General features: G+C 44.2%; 1 protein-coding gene across 1 annotated transcript in view; it reads right to left on the bottom strand.

The window, feature by feature from the left end:
• Positions 1–3,526: 3,526 nt before the first annotated feature.
• LOC125943532 (uncharacterized) overlaps positions 3,527–18,169 on the bottom strand; it is a 79,122-nt gene continuing 64,479 nt past the window's right edge. Inside the window, exons 6-7 of the mRNA XM_049662890.1 lie at positions 4,024–4,161; positions 3,527–3,646 (exon numbers count right to left, since the gene is read on the bottom strand). Coding sequence (XP_049518847.1) covers positions 3,527–3,646; positions 4,024–4,161 — 258 coding nt within the window. The remainder of the gene's footprint in view (positions 3,647–4,023; positions 4,162–18,169) is intronic.

The raw sequence follows: 18,169 nt of genomic DNA, 5'->3' as shown, positions 1-18,169 counted from the left end.
GCTCATTTGCGAAACGAAGCACTGAACTGATTGCATTATGGCGACGGCTGCCATCTCAGTTCACTTAGCGGATCAGATCCGCCACGACGCCATGCAAGGTGCACCTGTCACATAGCTGTTGACAAACGATAGTTGCAACGTCCACTAGTAGATTTCACATGACAAGTGGGTCACTGTGGAATCCGTGAAAGAGAGGACGCGTTCATTAAAATGTGCTCAACTATGATTTACAGCACTTCAATAACACGTATAAGTTAAAGCAGTAAACTCCAGGTTAAAAACAAAAAGTTTTTTGTTTTGTTTCTGTGTGTACACAGAAATTAAACTCAAACCGTTATTGAGGTTGTGCATTCCAAGTTTCTCTGCAATCTGCGAAAAAAACTTAAACGGCCGCACTGTATTATTTGCTCAGGAGCTTCATATATAGAGCGCCAATTAAATGTTGATTTTAGTAAAGGGCGCTGTTAGGATAAGTGAAGTCCGGCTAAATAAATATTGGCACAAAGACGGCAAGGGCTCTTTTGAGATTTATATCGTGACTGAGACGAGAGATAGAGGAAATTTGTATGCGCAGGCTACTTACAGAACTCCTTTAAGCGTCCCGGAAAAGTACACATCTATATCGTTCTGATGACCGCCTTTTACATTACTCTGTCATTCCCTCAGAATTAAAATAAATTGCGACGTTTAACATCCATAACCTGCACAGCGTATTATGAGCCGCAGTGTATCCAGAGGCGTAGTGGACGGCTCTGGGTTAGTTTTGACTACCCCAGGGGGTTCTTTAAAGTGCACTGAATGTACAGTACACCAGAATTTTTTACATTCCGAGCCAACCAAATGCGGCCAGGGTTGAACCCCCGACTTCCTGTTCAGCAGCGAAATGGCATAGCCACCGAGCTACCGCGGCAGGCCTCCCTAAGAATGTAAAGGAAGCAGGTTCTTACCGGAATGTGATCAGTTACAAAGGGTTGCATGGACAATGAGGTTTCTTCAGTTCTTGCCTCTACGGCCGGTGACGCCAATGTCTCCAATGAAGTGTCATTCACATTCATGGCCTCCTGCTCTGTCATATCTATTGAAGATGCCTGGTAACGAAGGGGCGTGGGAACATTTTTTTCCGGAATATATTAATGTAATACTGCACGTTACACTTAAAACAAGCACCTATGCATAAGGTGTAACCAACAATAGTAGAATCCAGATACTTCAGTGATGCTGCTACATAAATGCATGCTCAGTATGCTGGAGCATGGCAATGACCGGATTCTTTTCAGCACGTTACGTTGAACCTATAACAGTCCGAAATAACGGTTATATTTATTACCTTTCTAGCAACTGTTTGGACGCAGAAATATTGATAGGTTAGTGGAGGGGCTGTAATTCCTGATGCACCTTAGATTTTCTTAGCATAGTGGGGACTATGGCATCATATTTCAGTTAACGGTGACAGGAAAAAAAAAACAACTTAAGGCGTTAGTTGTATCTATGACATCAACCCCCAAACATATAACGCCAACTTTAGTAGTGCACGCTATTTAACACGGACGACTTGGTGGACACTGTGGTTACACCAAGTGGATGCGATTCTTGCACGCAAGTTTAGCACGAAAGCTGCATATATTTCTTGAGCGGCTCGTTCAGCTAGTTGGTACATAGTTATACCCGCAGAATGCCAGCAAACTAGAAAAAGGAAAAACTCGAGAGGCAAACATAGACAACGCGACAGGAAGGTCGCTGGACCAACAACTGAACTTTTTTCTTGATGTGAGGAATGCCGGACGTGACGCAGTCACTCCTATTGGAATGCCAAATTATTTACCGCACAACTACCGCTTTTCACCCACAGACGAATGGCTTAACAGAACTATTCAACAGAGCTCTTGGTGACATGCTATCAATGTATGTGGCGTCAGACCACTCCAACTGGGATGTTGTACTTCCCTTCTTCATATACGCATATAACACTGCCTCCCAAGCAACTACCGGGTTCTCACCATTCTTTCTACTTTACGGCCGCCAGCCCTCCAGCACCATTGATACGGTTCTCCCGTACCGGCCGGACCCTGCCGACTGCTCACCTGTTGCTACGGTCGCTCAGCACGCCGAGAAATGCCGACAACTGGCCCGTTCGTTGACGTCTGCTCAACAGTGTCGCCAAAAACAGCGTCATGACCTCAAACCACCTCCTTACCCTTTCGCCATCGACTCCATGCGTGTGGCTTTGGGTCCGCCTATTGCTGCTCCTGGTCTTTCGTCGAAGCTCCTTCCCAAGTACCACGGGCCCTACCGCGTGGTTGCGCAAACATCACCAGTTAATTACGTGGTTGAACCCGTGTCGCCATCTTCCGATCTCCGTCGTCGCGGGCGAGAGACTGTACACATTGACCGGCTCAAGCCGTACGATCCACTGCACTCTCCCTAGGTCGCCAGGATGGCTACTCTTTCGTACTGGGGGGTGATTGTGAGGAAGAAGATCGGCACTCTGAACAGCCCCGTTGCCACCGTGTGGCTCGTACCCAGTTCGCTCTCTGGCTACACCCTGCCATGCTGGTGCTGCGTTTGTCGCTGCCGCTCTACAACCCGAATAAACCCCTTTTACATTGAAAACAACGTCCCTCAAGTCTGTACTAAACATGCGCAAGCTACAACATATAAAATACACGGTAAAAACCTTATCTATACACGGCTACACCGATATGTGGCGGACTTACACACTTACGTTTATTTATCGGATACTTTTTCGGCCAAAACGCGCATTTTGTGCATGCAGCGCGCGCTATGCACTCGTACGTGAGTGCGCACGTAGCTCCGCGAGATGTTCAAATAGAAGTTGGTTTCTCTGCAGTAAGGAACTTTGTGAGGAGAAGCGCACCTGTCTGTAGCTTGGAGGGGTCAACTTTTTCAATGTACTGTGCGCGTGTGGTGCACGCGTGATGACTTGTGTTTGCCTGTGACAGACCACGCTATTATGAAAACACTGTGACTTTGATTACGAAAAAAAAAACAGACGCGACAGTTGATCACTCTTGGAAAAATAGGTTCTCATCAATTCCGTGATCAGCACTGCACGGAACCATTTTTTCCTTCAGCACATTTGCAATCTGTATCCTAAGTGCATTGAATAGAGCACCAGAGGCATGTATACAACGCGTCGCGTGCCCGTTGAAACTGATGACCGCAGACCCGAGTGATTTGGCTGCTGTGGCTGCCAAGTGCAGTGGGTTGAAGAGCTCACGTAGGTGGAAACAGGCTCATTGTCATTTGCAACAGTTTCACTGCAAGTTAAGGCAGTGAACTCTTGGATAATGTTGCGCCAACAAGAACCTCTATTCACAAATAGTTAACAAGAGAAAATAAGAGGCACAGGCACATAGCAAAAACCAAAATGTCACGGCGGAACTTCTTTCTACTTTTTTTTGTCTCGTTGGGATTGAGTGACAATTTAGTTGAATTGGTCGCCTTCAGACTCGCGGCACTACCACCCGGACAATAAATATGACTGGTGGGTGGTCGGGGTAAATCATTAGGGGCCACTGTCATAAGGGTTCAGATTAGCGAAGAGTGCCATGACATTCTTCGGACGCACAGATGGCACCACAGGTTTGACCGGACCAGTGACGTCGGTGACTTGGCGAGAAGCGCACTAGGGAAAGTTGTACCGCGGTAAGAGCTTCTCTGAGAGGCCAACTCATCGGAGATAGTGACTAGACCAGCTGGATAAGACTAGACCAGAATCTACGTGAGTAATAGGCGTCCCAGTGGCGGCCATCATAACAAAATTGCTGCGACGCCTGCGAGAATTTTTTTTGTGCAACAGCAATCTGAAGTGGCGCTTGCTTCTAGCCGAGTTCAGGCCATAAGCGTAACGGTACTCGCAGGATATTTCCGAGCCTTCAGATGAAGTGGGATAAGAACAAAATATCAATGAAACATGCTTACAGCAGACAAAAAATGCAATGCGCGCGGGAATGACAAGGACATTTTCGCTGATTCGTATAAGCAAACTAAGTAGCTTCTCACCGGGATAACGTCAGTTGCGTTATATGTTTCGACGGACGCTGTCATTTCCTCGGGGCTCGCTTCAATGCTTGCCGACTGTGATGTCTCTACTACGTTGTAATGCGAAGCCGTCTGCGCTGCCATCTCAACTGAGGAAGCCTGGTAAGAGAGGCATATAATAAGCAATATTTAATGAAAGCGGAAGTGTATCTTGTGTTCCTTGCTTTTGGTATGAGACAAACCCCCAATAGTGTATAGTCGCATTATATGCACGACTGCATGGTGCACGAATCCGGCACCACTACTGCAACTTAGTAATTTGCGGACAACTCCAACGCGTTACTTTAGCCAATTGAACCTCAGTATGATTGAGCTATTCATCACCCATTGACAAATTGCGAGAATGATTCCACATTAGATTATTTACTGCGGAATACTGCCAACTAACACGTAGCTTCCAACTGAAAATGTAACTAGTAAAGTAATGAGGCTAAAAAATTGAGTTTAGATTCCTTGCAAACAATTGAACTCCTACAAATAAAAGGAACAAATTAAAAATAAGCAAAAAACTACCACCTTAGTTTTATCGTAATTTGGTGCCGAACATGGGGCCTGCGGTTCCATTCCTGACAGCGGCAGCGAAATTTCGCGGGGAGCCTAGGGTACAGACAGGTTACGGTGGACACTCACGAACCAGAGGGAGTCAAAAGTAATCGGGAGCCTTGCACATCCTTATATGTTTTGAGACGTTAAACACAATCAATTAATCAATCAGTCAATCAGTCAATCAATCATTCAATGGGTCGATTAGTCTTTGAGCAGCACGCCGTATGAGAAGGTGTCTCAGTGCGCGCGCACTCTTTCTCTCTTGTTATCGTCGCCTTCGCGCGACTTGCAGATGCTTCTAGACTATTCTAGACACACGCGCTTTGATTACGCGCTCTTTTGTGACAGCAATCATATGTCGTGTCTGCCATATGGCTCGGTTCAGCATCGGCACCGGCCACCACTGCTCAGGAGCAGTGCATAGTTCTCAGATGCGAAACAAGAATACGAAAAACAGACTACTGGTTATGCTGTTTCACATCAAACATTGAGAAAACCATAATGACGAATCAGAAATGTGCTATGAAAGTATTTGTTAGATGAAAGCTCGCCTCCTTCAACATCACCAGGCTTGAAAACGTCGGGGAATCACAATGCATATGTGCGAATTATTTGTAGGCTTTCATTCCGACAAGCACTATTGCGGATGGTCAAGAACACCGCTTGCTTCTTCTTTACAAATTGGTAAAAAAAATCAAGGAGCTTGTTACTACAATATTATCAGTCACGACTAAATCTCCCACGAATGCTGACGTTTATTCGGAATTCGCATCGATAGCAGGGTGCTCCGTCGTCTCCATGACGCTGTCATTCGAAGCCACATGTCCTATCATGTCAACTGTGGAGGCCTCGTAACCGAAGAACATGGTTACCATTATGTCACATTTGCGGAAATGTCATCACACCTGCTATGTTAATGACAAAGCGATTTTCTAGCGGAAAAGAAACCGGTTGTCATCAAGTAACTGGACCAAACAGGTTGTTGACTATATCAGTCTGTGATACCGTATTTACTCGCCTAATGAGCGCACTCATATAATGAACGTACCCCGAACTTTAGTCGTCAAAATTTTGATTTTTTTTCTCCCGCGTAATACACGGACCGTGAACTTGCTGCCGTGAAATAGGTGAGACACAGTGCTATTCGACGTCCGATATGGCATCCGGCCGGTACGATTGTCTCGGATGCCGTATCGGACGCCGAATCATACCGCTTGTTCCTATACTTTTATTGCAATAGCAATCATGTGGACACTTCTGGCGTATTTTTGCCGTCGGCGCCAACGATCGCGCCTCTATGCCGCTTTCGAGGGAGGAAAGCGGGGAGGAAGCGCGCTGTATTTCGTTGCGTGCAAGGCGCCGGTGGGAGGCGAGGGAGGGGCGTGGCGCAGCAACTACACATTGCGCGGCCGCGCGAGCCCTATTTTGAAAGGGATCTGCGTCAGGGGCTGATTCTAGGTGAGACGGCGGCTTACACCTTTGTGCGTGCTGCGTTAACGCCGCTAAGCTTACGTTGGAAGCGATACACGGCACGAAGGTCACTTCGCTCGCTGTTGCCGCCGCGCTTCCTCACGCCAGCGTTTCGACAGTGAGTGTCCGCGGTCATCGAGTGTGATTGGTTCATGTTTGCCTGGGCGCGCTGACACCATGCTGTTTAAATTACCTTGCTAGTTTATACGGCTGATAAAACTACTATCCTTACTTCGTATAGCTGTCTACGCATTTGTTATCGCAATCAATGGTTCGCCTTTCGGGCGAAACTGCAGCTTTTTAAAAAGTGCCCCCCCCCCAAAAATTCTCAGAATTTTACCCCCATAATGAACGCCCCCCCCCCCCCCCCCTTTGCGCATATTTTCGGGAGAAAACGTGCGTTCATTATGGGAGTAAATACGGTATGTAACAATCTCCTCAGAAAGGTTTTTCATTCTACAAGGTCTCAATATCATGACTTTGCTGATTCACCAAACAAAAATGTTATGAACACGAGAACATGCGGAGATTACCCCAGGTAGAAAAACTTTTCAAGTTGTAATTGAGCTTCAAGCTACATGCTTGGTCATACGATATTCTAATGAAGCGTTAAACAAGAGCCTTTCGCCATCAAAGCGCGATAGGTATAGCTCCGTAGAAAGCATAAAAAATCAGAGTAGTTTGTTTCATATGACAATGATGGCATGAATGCCAAACAACTAGTGCCCCCCCCCCCCTCCCCCCCCCCCCCACTTCCACTTTTTTGTATTATGTCACTAAATAAATTCCTTTCTTTGGATGAGTTCGTGTTGCGCAGGAGTAACACGAATGTAGGAGCTGTTTAACACATCGTGGTTCGTTTTATCGAGATTGAGTTTTAACGCGACAGCCCGCTTGATCGTTGTTCCAACAAGCATCATGTGCTTGACCTTCAGCGAGTGTGTCGCTCAATAAAGAGCACTAGTGGATCATGATTGCAGCCCTCAGGCTAAATGAGGTTACGCTATGAGAATTTTGGCGCGTTGGCACAGACGAAATAAGGCACATTGACAAGAGAAAAACAGGCATGAATTTCGTCTATAACACTTTAGCAGCAGGTGACAGCAGCTAAGTACTCAGTTTATCAGCCATTGAAAGCAGTATTCCAATCATAAAGGTCTTGATTGCTTCGAGTGGCTTTGGTGAAACTAAAGCTGGCAAAAAAAAAGAAAACCAACTTCTTCGCATATTCTCACGAGCAAAATAGTTACTCACTGGAATAAAGTCGTTTAAGTCATAAAGTTCCACGGATGTTGACTGTATTCCTGGACTCGATTCGACGTGCGGAGACTCCGACGTCCCCATCATGCTGTAGTTCGAAGCCGCCTGTCCGGTTATCTCAACTGATGAAGCCTGGAAAAATAAGTGTGCGATAACCATTCATTCGCAGAAGCGGAGTTGCAGCTTTAAGTGTACAGTACTTAACCTAAGACCTCCGTTTGCAGTCCTGTGTACAGTTTAGCACACGTTAGTTTAATGAAGAAGTTGAGACGACACTCAGGGCGCTTCCTGCAGTGAAGCTCTGCAATTGGTAGGTTATTGCTGTGCATTAAAATAGCGACATTATTTCAATAGATAGGTATTACCCATCTTCGAATTTCATGAATGCAGAATCATCGGTAGATAAACCGGTGTCGCCTCGGCTCTGGGTGGTATATAACTTTCAGCTAAACTACAGTTTATGCCAAATGTCAATGAAGTGCCCAAACAGTAAAGTGTAGCTAAGAATTCTACCTCATTGGAAATTCCGAGAAAAATAGCACCAATGGCAGTCTACTACCACGAACGGTTGTAGCATCCTACGAAGGGGCTTGCTAGCACTCAAGTGGGACAGAAAGGTCGCAGCCGTTCAACATATGGCTCTTAGATAAAGTGATATTTTATGAAGCTGAACCTTCATATTGAATTTGAAAAAAGTCTAATGAACACGTTCCTGTGCGGGTGTGTTGATAAGAGGATGGCTGAAGCTGGCTTCGTAGGAATAGCTAGTTGTATGAGGAGAAGCACTCTTCTCTCTTGTCCTTATTACACGCGATACTCATAACTTGCACATACCAAAAGTCAGAATTCGTTGCTGACAGGGTTATTACGACCTTTGTGAGTCATCATCATCAGCCTATATTGATGTCCACTAAAGGACGAAGGCCTCTCCCTGAGAACTCCAATTACCCCCTTCTTGCGCTAGCTGATGCCAACTTGCGCCTGCAAATTTCCCAACTTCATCACCCAACCTGGTCTTCTGTCGTCCTCGACTGCACTTCCCTTATCTTGGTATCCATTCTGTAACTCTAATGGTCCACCGGTTATCCATCCTACGCAGTACGTGGCCTGCCCAGCTCCATTTTTATATCTAATGTTAATTAGAATATCGGCTAACCCCCGCTTGCTCTCTCACCTACACCACTGTGTTCCTGTCTCTTTGCCATTTTGCATTCCATCGCTCTCTGTACGGTCCTTAACATGTTCACGAGCTTCTTTGTTAAGCTCCAAGTTTCTGCCCCATTTGTTAACACCGGTAGAATGCAATGATTGTACACTTTTTTTTAACGACAGTGGTAAGCCCCCCGTCAGGATTTGGCAATGCCTGCCGTATGCACTCCAACCCAATTTTATTCTTCTGTAAATTTCCTTCTCATGATCAGGGACCCCTTTCTGTAATTGACCTAGATAAACGTACTCCTTTACAGACACTAGAGGCTGACTGGCGATCCTGAATTCTTGTTCTCTTGCCAGGCTATTGAACATTATCTTTGTCTTCTGCATATTCATCTTCAACCCAATTCTTACACTTTCTCGATTAATGTCCTCAATCATTTGTTGTAAATCGCCCCCATTGTTGCTGAATAGGACAATGTCATCTGCAAACCGAAGGTTGCTGAGATATTCGCCGTTGATCCTCACTCCTAAGCCTTCCCCGTCTAAGAGCTTGAATACTTCTTCTAAGCATGCAGTGAATAGCATTGGAGAGATTGTGTCTCCTTGCACGGCCCCTTTCTTGATAGGTAACTTTCTACTTTTCTTGTGGAGTACCAAGGTAGCTGTGGAATCCTTGTAAATATTTGCGAAGATATCCACGTATGCCTCCTGTACTCCTTGATTACGCAATGCCTTTATGACTGCTGGTATCTCTACCGAATCAAATGCATGAAAGCCATATAGAGAGGCTGATCGTACTCCACAGAATTTTCGATTACCTGATTGATGACATGGATCTGATGCATCGTAGAGTATCCCTTTCTGAAGCCAGCCTGCTCTCTTGGATGGCTGAATTCAAGTGTTGCCCTGGTTCTATTGGAAATTACCTTGGTGAGAATGTTATACAATGCTGAAAGCAAGCTAATGGGTTTATAATTATTCAATTCTTTAACGTCTCCCTTCTTATGGATGAGTATAATGTTGGCATTCTTCCAGCTTTATGGTACACTTGAAGTCGTGAGGCATTGCTTATAAAGGGCCGCAAGCTTTTAAAGCGTGATATCTCCTCCATCTTTCATCAAATCGACTGTTATTCCATGTTCTCCAGCAGCTTTTTCGCTGGTCATGTCTTTCAAGCCCCTTTTAACTTCATCGCTAGTTATAGAAGGAGCCTCTGTATCCTGTTCATCACTACTTCGGATGAAACTAGCTTCAGTGATGCTGCTACATAAATGCATGCTCAGTATGCTGAAGCATGGCAATGACCAGATTCTTTGCAGCACGTTACGTTGAACCTACAACAGGGCGAAAAAACGGATATATTTATTACTTTTCTAGCAACCGTTTGGAGGCAGAAATATTGATAGGTTAGTGGAGGGGCTGTAATTCCTGATGCACCTTGGATTTTCTTACTATAGTGGGCAATATAGCATCAGATTTCAGTTAACGCTAATACAAAAAACAACTTAAGCCGTTAGTTGTACCGAGAACATCAACCCCAAGAAATATAAGGGCAACTTTAGTAGTGCAGGTTATTTAACACGGTCGACTTGGTGGACACTGTGGTTACACCAAGTGGATGCGATTGTTTCAAGCAAGTGTACTACGAAGGCTCCATATATTTTATGAGTGGCTCGTTGAGCTAGTTGGTACATAGTTATACTAGCAGAATGCCAGCAAACAAGAAAAATGAAAAAAAGTTGAGAGGCAGACATAGACAACGCGACAGGAAGGTCGCTGGACCAACAACTGAACTTCTTTCTTGAAAATAATGTCCCCCCCGTCCGTACTAAACATGTGCAAGGCACAACATATCCAATACATGGTCAACACCTTATCTATACACGGCTACACTGACCAAGAACTTGAAGTTGTTTCGTGGTAAGGAACACATATGGCGCACTTACACACTTCCATATAATTATCAGACACTAGTTCGCCCCAAACTCGCATTTTGTGCACGCAGCGCGCACTATCCGCTCGTACGTGAGTGCGCACGTAGCTCCGCGAGACATTCGAATATAAGTTGGTTTCTCTGGAGTAAAGAACGTTGTGTGGAGAAGCGCACCTGTCTCAGTGACTGTAGCTTAGAGGGGTCAACTTTTTCAATGTACTGTCCACGTGTGGTGCATGCGTGATCACTTGTGTTTGCCTGTGACAGACCACGCTATTGTGAAAACGCTGTGGCGTTGAATATGTGACTTTGATTACCAAAAAAAAAAAGAAAAACAGACGCGACAGTTGATTACGCTGGGAAACATAGGTTTTCATCAATTCCGTGATCAGTACAGCAGGGAACCATTTTTTCCTTCAATAAATTTGCAATCTGTATCGTAAGTGGATTGAAAAGAGCACCAGAGGCATGTTGTATACAACGCGCTAGCGTGCCCATTGAAACTGATGACCGCAGACCCGAGTGATTTGGCTGATGTAGCTGACAAGTGTAGTGGGTTGAAGAGCTCACGCTGTAGGGAACTGTGCATTCTCATTATCATCAGTTTCACTGCAAGTTAAGGAAGTGAAGTCTTGGATATTATTGCGCTAACATGACCAAGAGAAAATAAGAGGCACAGGCGCATAGCAGTAGCCAAAATAGCAAGGAAGAACTTTTTTCTCTGTTTTTGTCTCGTCGGGGTTGAGTGACAAGTTGAATTGGTCGCCTTCAGACTCGCGGCATTACCACCCGGACAAAGTTACTGGCAAGTGGATGTTTGGGGTGAATGATCAGGGGCCACTGTCATAAGGGTTGGGATTAGCGAAGAGTGTCATGACATTCTTCGCACGCACAGACGGCGCCGTAGGTTTGACCGCAGCAGTCTCTTACGTGACGTCGGTCATGTGGCGAGAAACGCACTCGGAAACGTTGTACCGTGGTAAGAGCCTCTCTGAGAGGCCAACTCATCGGAGATAGTGGCTATACCAGCTGGATAAGACTAGAACAGAAACTAGGTGAGTAATAGGTGTCCCTGTAGCGGCCATCACAACAAAATTGCTGTGACGCCTGCGACAAATTTTTTTGGCAGCAGCAATCTAATGTGGCGCTTGCTTCTAGCTGAGTTCAGGCTATAAGTGTAACGGTACTCGCAGGATATTTCCGAGCCTTCAGATGAAGTAGGATAAGAATACAAATATCAGTGAAACATGCTCGCAACACACAAAAAATGCTATGCGCGCAGGAATGGCAAAGAAGTTTTCGCTGAATGCTATAAACAAACTAAGTAGCTTCTCACCGGGATAACGTCAGTTGCGTTATATGTTTCGACGGACGCTGTCATTTCCTCGGGGCTCGTTTCAATGCTTGCCGACTGTGACGTCTCTACTACGTTGTAATGCGAAGCCGTCTGCGCTGTCATCTCAACTGAAGACGCCTGGTAAGAGAAGCGTATAATAAGCATTATTTAATGAAAGCGGAAGAGTATCGTGTGTTCCTTGCTTTTCGTACGAGAGAAATCACCAGTAGGGTATAGTCGCATTATGCACGACTTGCTTGAATCTTGCACGACTACTGAAACTTAGTAATTTGCGGACAACTCCAACGCGTTACTTTAGGCAATTGAACCTCAGTATGATTGAGCTATTCATCACCCATGGACAAATTGCGAGAATGCTTCCACATTTGATTATTTACGGTGGATATACTGCCAACTAACACGTAGCTTCCAACTGAAAATGTAACTAGTAAAGTAACCAGGGTAAAAAAAAAATAAGTTTCGATTCTTTGCAAACAATTCAGCTCCTACAAATAAAAGAAAGAAGTTAAAAATAAGCAAGCTACTACCACCTTAGTTTTATCGTAATTTGATGCCGCACGTGAGGCCTGTAGTCGGATTCCTGACAGCGTCAGCAAAATTTCGCGGGGAGCGTATTGTACAGACAGGTTACGGTGGACATTCAGAACCAGTGGGAGCCAAAAGTAACAAGGAGCCTTGCACATTCCTATATGTTTTTGAGACGTTAAATACACTCAATAAATAAATAAATAAATAAATAAATAAATAAATAAATAAATAAATAAATAAATAAATAAATAAATAAATAAATAAATAAATCAATTGTACAACCATTCAATCACTCTATAAATCGGTCGATCAGTCTTCGAGATTATCGGAAGTGTGCCCATCTGCACTACCCTAAAGATGAAGCCTTTGCTTACCTCCGGGTCACCATGGGGAGTAAAAACAGGCTGCGATAAATAAGTTCCAGCCAAGACGGATGTTTATTATACTGGAATGTGCTATACGAAAATCACCCCAATTGCGTATTTACAAGCTTTTACATAAAATGACGAGATCTGAATATCATGATTATCGCAAGAAAAGTTCATGAATGCCGAAACATCAAGCTATTACTGGCGTAGGGACACTTTTAACAGGAGTTTGTCTCCTAGCATAAGAGGAAGTTTTGCCTCGGGCCCAACTCCCTATGCGCATAATCAAAAACTTGCCAAACGCGGAAATGCTTTTCTGAGATAACCACTGGGTCGATTAGGGTGAAATTGGTTGCATTCGAGATAGAAAAATATTTTCCGGTGACTGTTGGAAGTGAAATTTTGATTCAAGGCCTGAAGGTCTTAAAATTAATTTTCAGCAATTGTTAAGTTTGAAAAAGATAACCAGGAAGTTTACAAATTCATAGCTCAGCACCAAGAACAAATACCGCAGTTCCGTAAACTGCATCCCTTAAAGCACTCAAAGCGGACAAATATGATAACCAAGTTTTATCTTACGTGAATTGGTAACATTGTCTAAAAGCATTTTGCAAAAGTTCAGCTCACTTATTATTGGGTTTTTGAGAGCTAGGTATAATATCTAATTTTTGTCCGGTTTAGATTTACTATTATATCAAAGTCAATAAAGAAAGAGGGTGATCGTTCTCGCCTTGTCTTCAACAAGCTTTTTGTAAATAATGACGCTTACGTCTGGGACTCGGATTCCAACTGCGCAGTTCGTTTGCAAACGCCCGAAAATGGTGCGCCACATGTAGAAAATCGAGCCTCGGGAAGTCGCGATGAATGACCCAATCATCCGCCGGCCTTAGCACAATCAACTAACTCTTCTTTGCCACCGCCCTATAAGCATAGTCGTGATAATGCATTGTGCTTCCTTTATACAACTATAAGAAGCATCCTCTCGAAAATTGTCCCACTTTCCTCGCTTATGGACTCGTAATCTGCATCAGTAATCGCTGTCACGGAAACGTGGCTTACAGACGATGTACCAGACGACATTTTTCTTACACATGCTTCGTATAATATTTTTCGCTGCGACAGAGCGAATCGCCGCGGCGGGGGTGTTTTGTTGGCTATAAAAAGTGGATTGTCCTGTTTACCAATTATGATTACTACGTTTCTTGAATGCGTATGGGTGTTGTTTAAAGATAGTAGTGCCGACATACTTATTGGTGTTTTCTATCGCGCCCCAGACATGGGCAGTGGTTTTGCTGAAGAGTTTTTTCGCATTTTGAGTGAAGTGTAACCGTTTTTGAAATTGTTCTCTTTTGATATTTGGTGATTTTAATTACCCACACATTAACTGGACAACACTATCTGTCGCGGCAAATGAAAGAGAATCTAACTGATTTCTTCAGTCATGTTTAGATTTTTCTTTATCTCAACTTATCATGCAACCAACACGCCGCACTGCCACTTGCTCGAGTATTGTCAATCTAATCCTTACTAATGTTCCCGATATTTGCGCCAACATTAAACATTTAGATGGTTTCTCCGATCATGACGTCATTACTGGTAACATAGTGTGTCCACCTATCAGTAGGAAAATAATTACAAAGAAAATTAAATGCTATAATAGAGCTAACTTTGATGGAATAAACGCCGATTTATACCTTTTTGCAGATCAGTTTCGTCATAATTACCTGTCCCGTACAGTTAACGATAACTGGTCTGCGTTCAGAAATGTGTTTACTGGCCTTATTTGTAAATATATACCGACCATAACGAGTAGGAGTAACAGTTCTACCCCGTGGTTCAACCAAAAACTGCGGCGCCTAAACAAACAAACAAAAAAAAAGCGACTGTATAGGCAAGCCGTCAAATGCAATCACTCATCATCGTGGCTTAACTACAAACAGTGCGACAGGGAATACCAGGCTATGCTTAAAACCACTCGCCGTCACTTTTTCAGCCACGACCTATCATCCATGCTGACTAACAATCCTCGTAAATTTTGGCAAGTAATCATTCCAAACAATCACCTGGATGTAATGCTTACTGATCACACAGGCACCACTATTCCCGAGTCAAGGTGCGCACAGGTATTAAACGACACATTCTCGTCTGTATTCACCCGCGAGGATATCACTTCATGCCCAGTCATAGGTACACTTCCCGACATCGCGATGCCGCAGATAATTGTTAGCGAGTCTGGTATCATATCAATACTTAATAATCCTAAGATGTCATCTACAACTGATCACATCGGTTTCAACAACAAGTTACTCAAGCGTACATCACAAAGGATCTCGGGAATCTTGTGCGCTCTTTTTTCGCAAACTTTGTCCTCGGGCCAAATTCCTAATGACAGGAAAACAGCCAAGGTCATACCAATTTTTAAATCTGGCGACCGCTCATCACCACTTAACTACCGGCCGATTTCTTTAACTAGCACCGTCTGCAAACTACTAGAGCATGTCATACATTCGCAAATCATAACGTACCTAGAGGAGCATCACATAACCTTCAAATATCAGCACGGCTTCCGCAAGGGATATTCATGCGATGGGCAACTAGCTGGATTTACTAATGAATTGCTTTCATGGATTGATGCTGGAAACCAAGTTGACGCCATCTTCTCAGATTTTTCGAAAGCTTTTGACCGCGTTCCTCACCACAGGCTACTACTGAAACTAAAATATCTTAACATTCACCCAGACGTCATTGCATGGATAAAAGATTTCTTGTCATATCGAACTCAATTCACGAGTATTAATAACAACTCCTCTATTCCTGTTACTTCCGGCGTTCCTCAAGGGAGCGTGCTCGGCCCTTTGCTTTTTCTAGTCTATATTAATGATTTGCCTAACTGCATGACATCCCGGGTAAGACTGTTCGCCGATGATTGCGTTATTTACCATGAAATTACTATTGACACTGACCATGAAGCACTGCAATCTGACCTAGGTGCATTGAATACATGGTGTTCTGACTGGCAAATGAACCTAAATTATACTAAAACTAAGTGCATGTCATTTTCACGCTCCTCGTCTCGCATTTCAACGTCATACTTGCTTGATAATAATACTGTTGAGTTTACTACGACGTATAAATATCTAGGAGTCAATTTACAATCGGATCTGACATGGCATCATCCCATCAACATTACTCTTGCATCTGCTAACCGCACTTTTGGTTTAATCAAACACAGACTAAAGCAAGCGCCTTCACACCTAAAGAAACTCGCGTACACCACTTTAATCATACCAAAAATTGAATACGCATGTGCCATCTGGGATCCGAACCAGGACTACATCATACGTAACATTGAATCCTTGCAAAGCCGTGGTGCTCGTTTTATCTTTTCAGACTATTCCCCGTACTCTAGTGTTACATCTTTAAAAAATCGTGCCGAATTAGATCCCCTATCATTACGATGGAAACACGCACGGCTGTCTCTCTTTCATAAACTTTATCATCACGAGCATTTACATGATGACTTCTTTCTATCACCCTCCGTCATTTTTCCTCGCCGAGATCACCCTTTCAAGGTCAAACGCCCAATGTGTCACTCAGCTCTTTACGCGCAATCATTTATACCCAGAACCATTCTTGAGTGGAATAACCTACCATCAGACACTGCTACTGAAGTTCATCCCCATAAATTTCAACAAAAGCTGCGTACGCATATCCGAATGTGACGTGTTTGCGCAATGTAAAACTGTACTTTTGTTTTTCTTTTTCTGGTGCCTTCGCTGTCCATCCGATATTCTTTTGCAGTTATTCTCTTGTTAATGCCTCTTATGTATTCGGAATTCTAGGTGTATCAAGTGATCAAATGTATTCTAATTTTGTGCTACTTCCGTTTTATCCGAACTTTCATTTTTTACACAGAGTTGTGTCTGCATATTTTGTCGCTTTTGTTGCATTTTTGTCATAAAGTGTTATGACAGTATGATCAGCTATCACCCCCCCCCCCCCTATGTAATACCCTCTACTGGAGGGCCTTTAGGGGTATTTTGAATAAATAAATAAAAAGAAATAAATATGCAATTTCCAAAATTGTGATATCCTTTTTCATTGGTGAGTTACAGAGCTGCAAACGTGATAGTTTTGTTTTCTAAAAAAGAGAGATTTTCAACCATATTTACCAAGAAATTTTATGAAGAAATGTAACACATTTGATCAAATTTGCTGCAGTGATTGCCGAGAAAAACGATATCTCCTTTCCATGTACTATTTAGATAGGATCCCCAGAGCTAAAGCTTCCTCTTATGGCCCCTGGCTTATTCCATATTCTAACCGAGCCTTTCAACACGACGGTATAGCAGTCAATTATGTGCGAAGTATATTACAGCGTAAGCTGTTATGGGCTCATTCCAATAGCCGTTTCGGTTCGCGATGGTGCAGCCGACGGTGGTCTACGCCGCCGTAACCGCTATCGCCGGAAATGCCAAAAATGCACCCGATTCCCGCCAGGATCAAACCCGCGCTTGCTGCGTGGGAGCCAGATATTCTACCACTGAGCCACGCAAGCACTTGCTATCGGGCAACGGAAAAATGTCCAAAAACACTCCCAAGCGCGCAGGTTCAGACGACCCGAGCCCTCGCCAGTATGGTGGTGCTATCTAGGTAAGGCGCCTGAAACGGAGCATGCGCAGGCGCAGACGACAAGATGCGATTCAGACGAGGCGCACAATCAACGTGATCCCGAGCTGCCCGAGCTTCCGAGCCTCCGCCAGTATGGCGGCGCCATCTAGTTAAGGCGCCTGAAAACGCAGCGTGCCGACATGTTGCAGTTGTAAGCTTGATCGGGCTCAGCAGACTGCTGTGCAGAGAGCATTACAAGCCGCAGATCGCCGTCGACGCTGGGCTGACAGTTCAGATCGTTCTCGTCAAAACGAGGCGAACAGACTGCCGCGTAGACCCTGTTCTGCGTGGTGCCCAAATTGGAGCTACTCTTGAGCCGCTCCACCAGCTTACGTTGCGACTGTGCTGCGTGTGCCGCGCAGGCCTGTGACTTTTCTTCGACAATAACTCCGGAAACTTGCCTAACGAAACTTTAATGGTGTTGGGAGCAACCCAATATTCATATATATATTTTTACCCTATATGAAGTGCGTATGAGCACTACGAAGGGAGCGGCCGCTTGCTGCATTTGGGTTTTTTTTTTATTTATAGTGAAGTCATCAAATCAATGAGCTCTCCTGTAGTGCGTGTATCACTCAATGAAAAGTCTGGACTATGGCGGCGTTTTCTTAAATAACAATTTTATAGGTGAATCCAACTTCAATAGTGGCCTTTATTACACAAGACACAACTTTATTATGGAAGGTTTCCATCTCAACTTTAATTTGCACTTGTGGTGTGTAAGCAAGCGTACATTTGAGTAGGCGTCATTTCGTGTAACCGAAAACGTTGCCATGGCAACGGTGAGCGCCTATATGAGTGAAAAAACAAAGTCGAATC

This window comes from Dermacentor silvarum, chromosome 2 (assembly GCF_013339745.2).
Source record: "Dermacentor silvarum isolate Dsil-2018 chromosome 2, BIME_Dsil_1.4, whole genome shotgun sequence".
In the NCBI taxonomy this organism is placed as follows: Eukaryota; Metazoa; Arthropoda; class Arachnida; order Ixodida; family Ixodidae; genus Dermacentor; species Dermacentor silvarum.
Note: the sequence above shows the minus strand (reverse complement) of the source record. Positions and strands in the feature narration are given on the sequence as shown.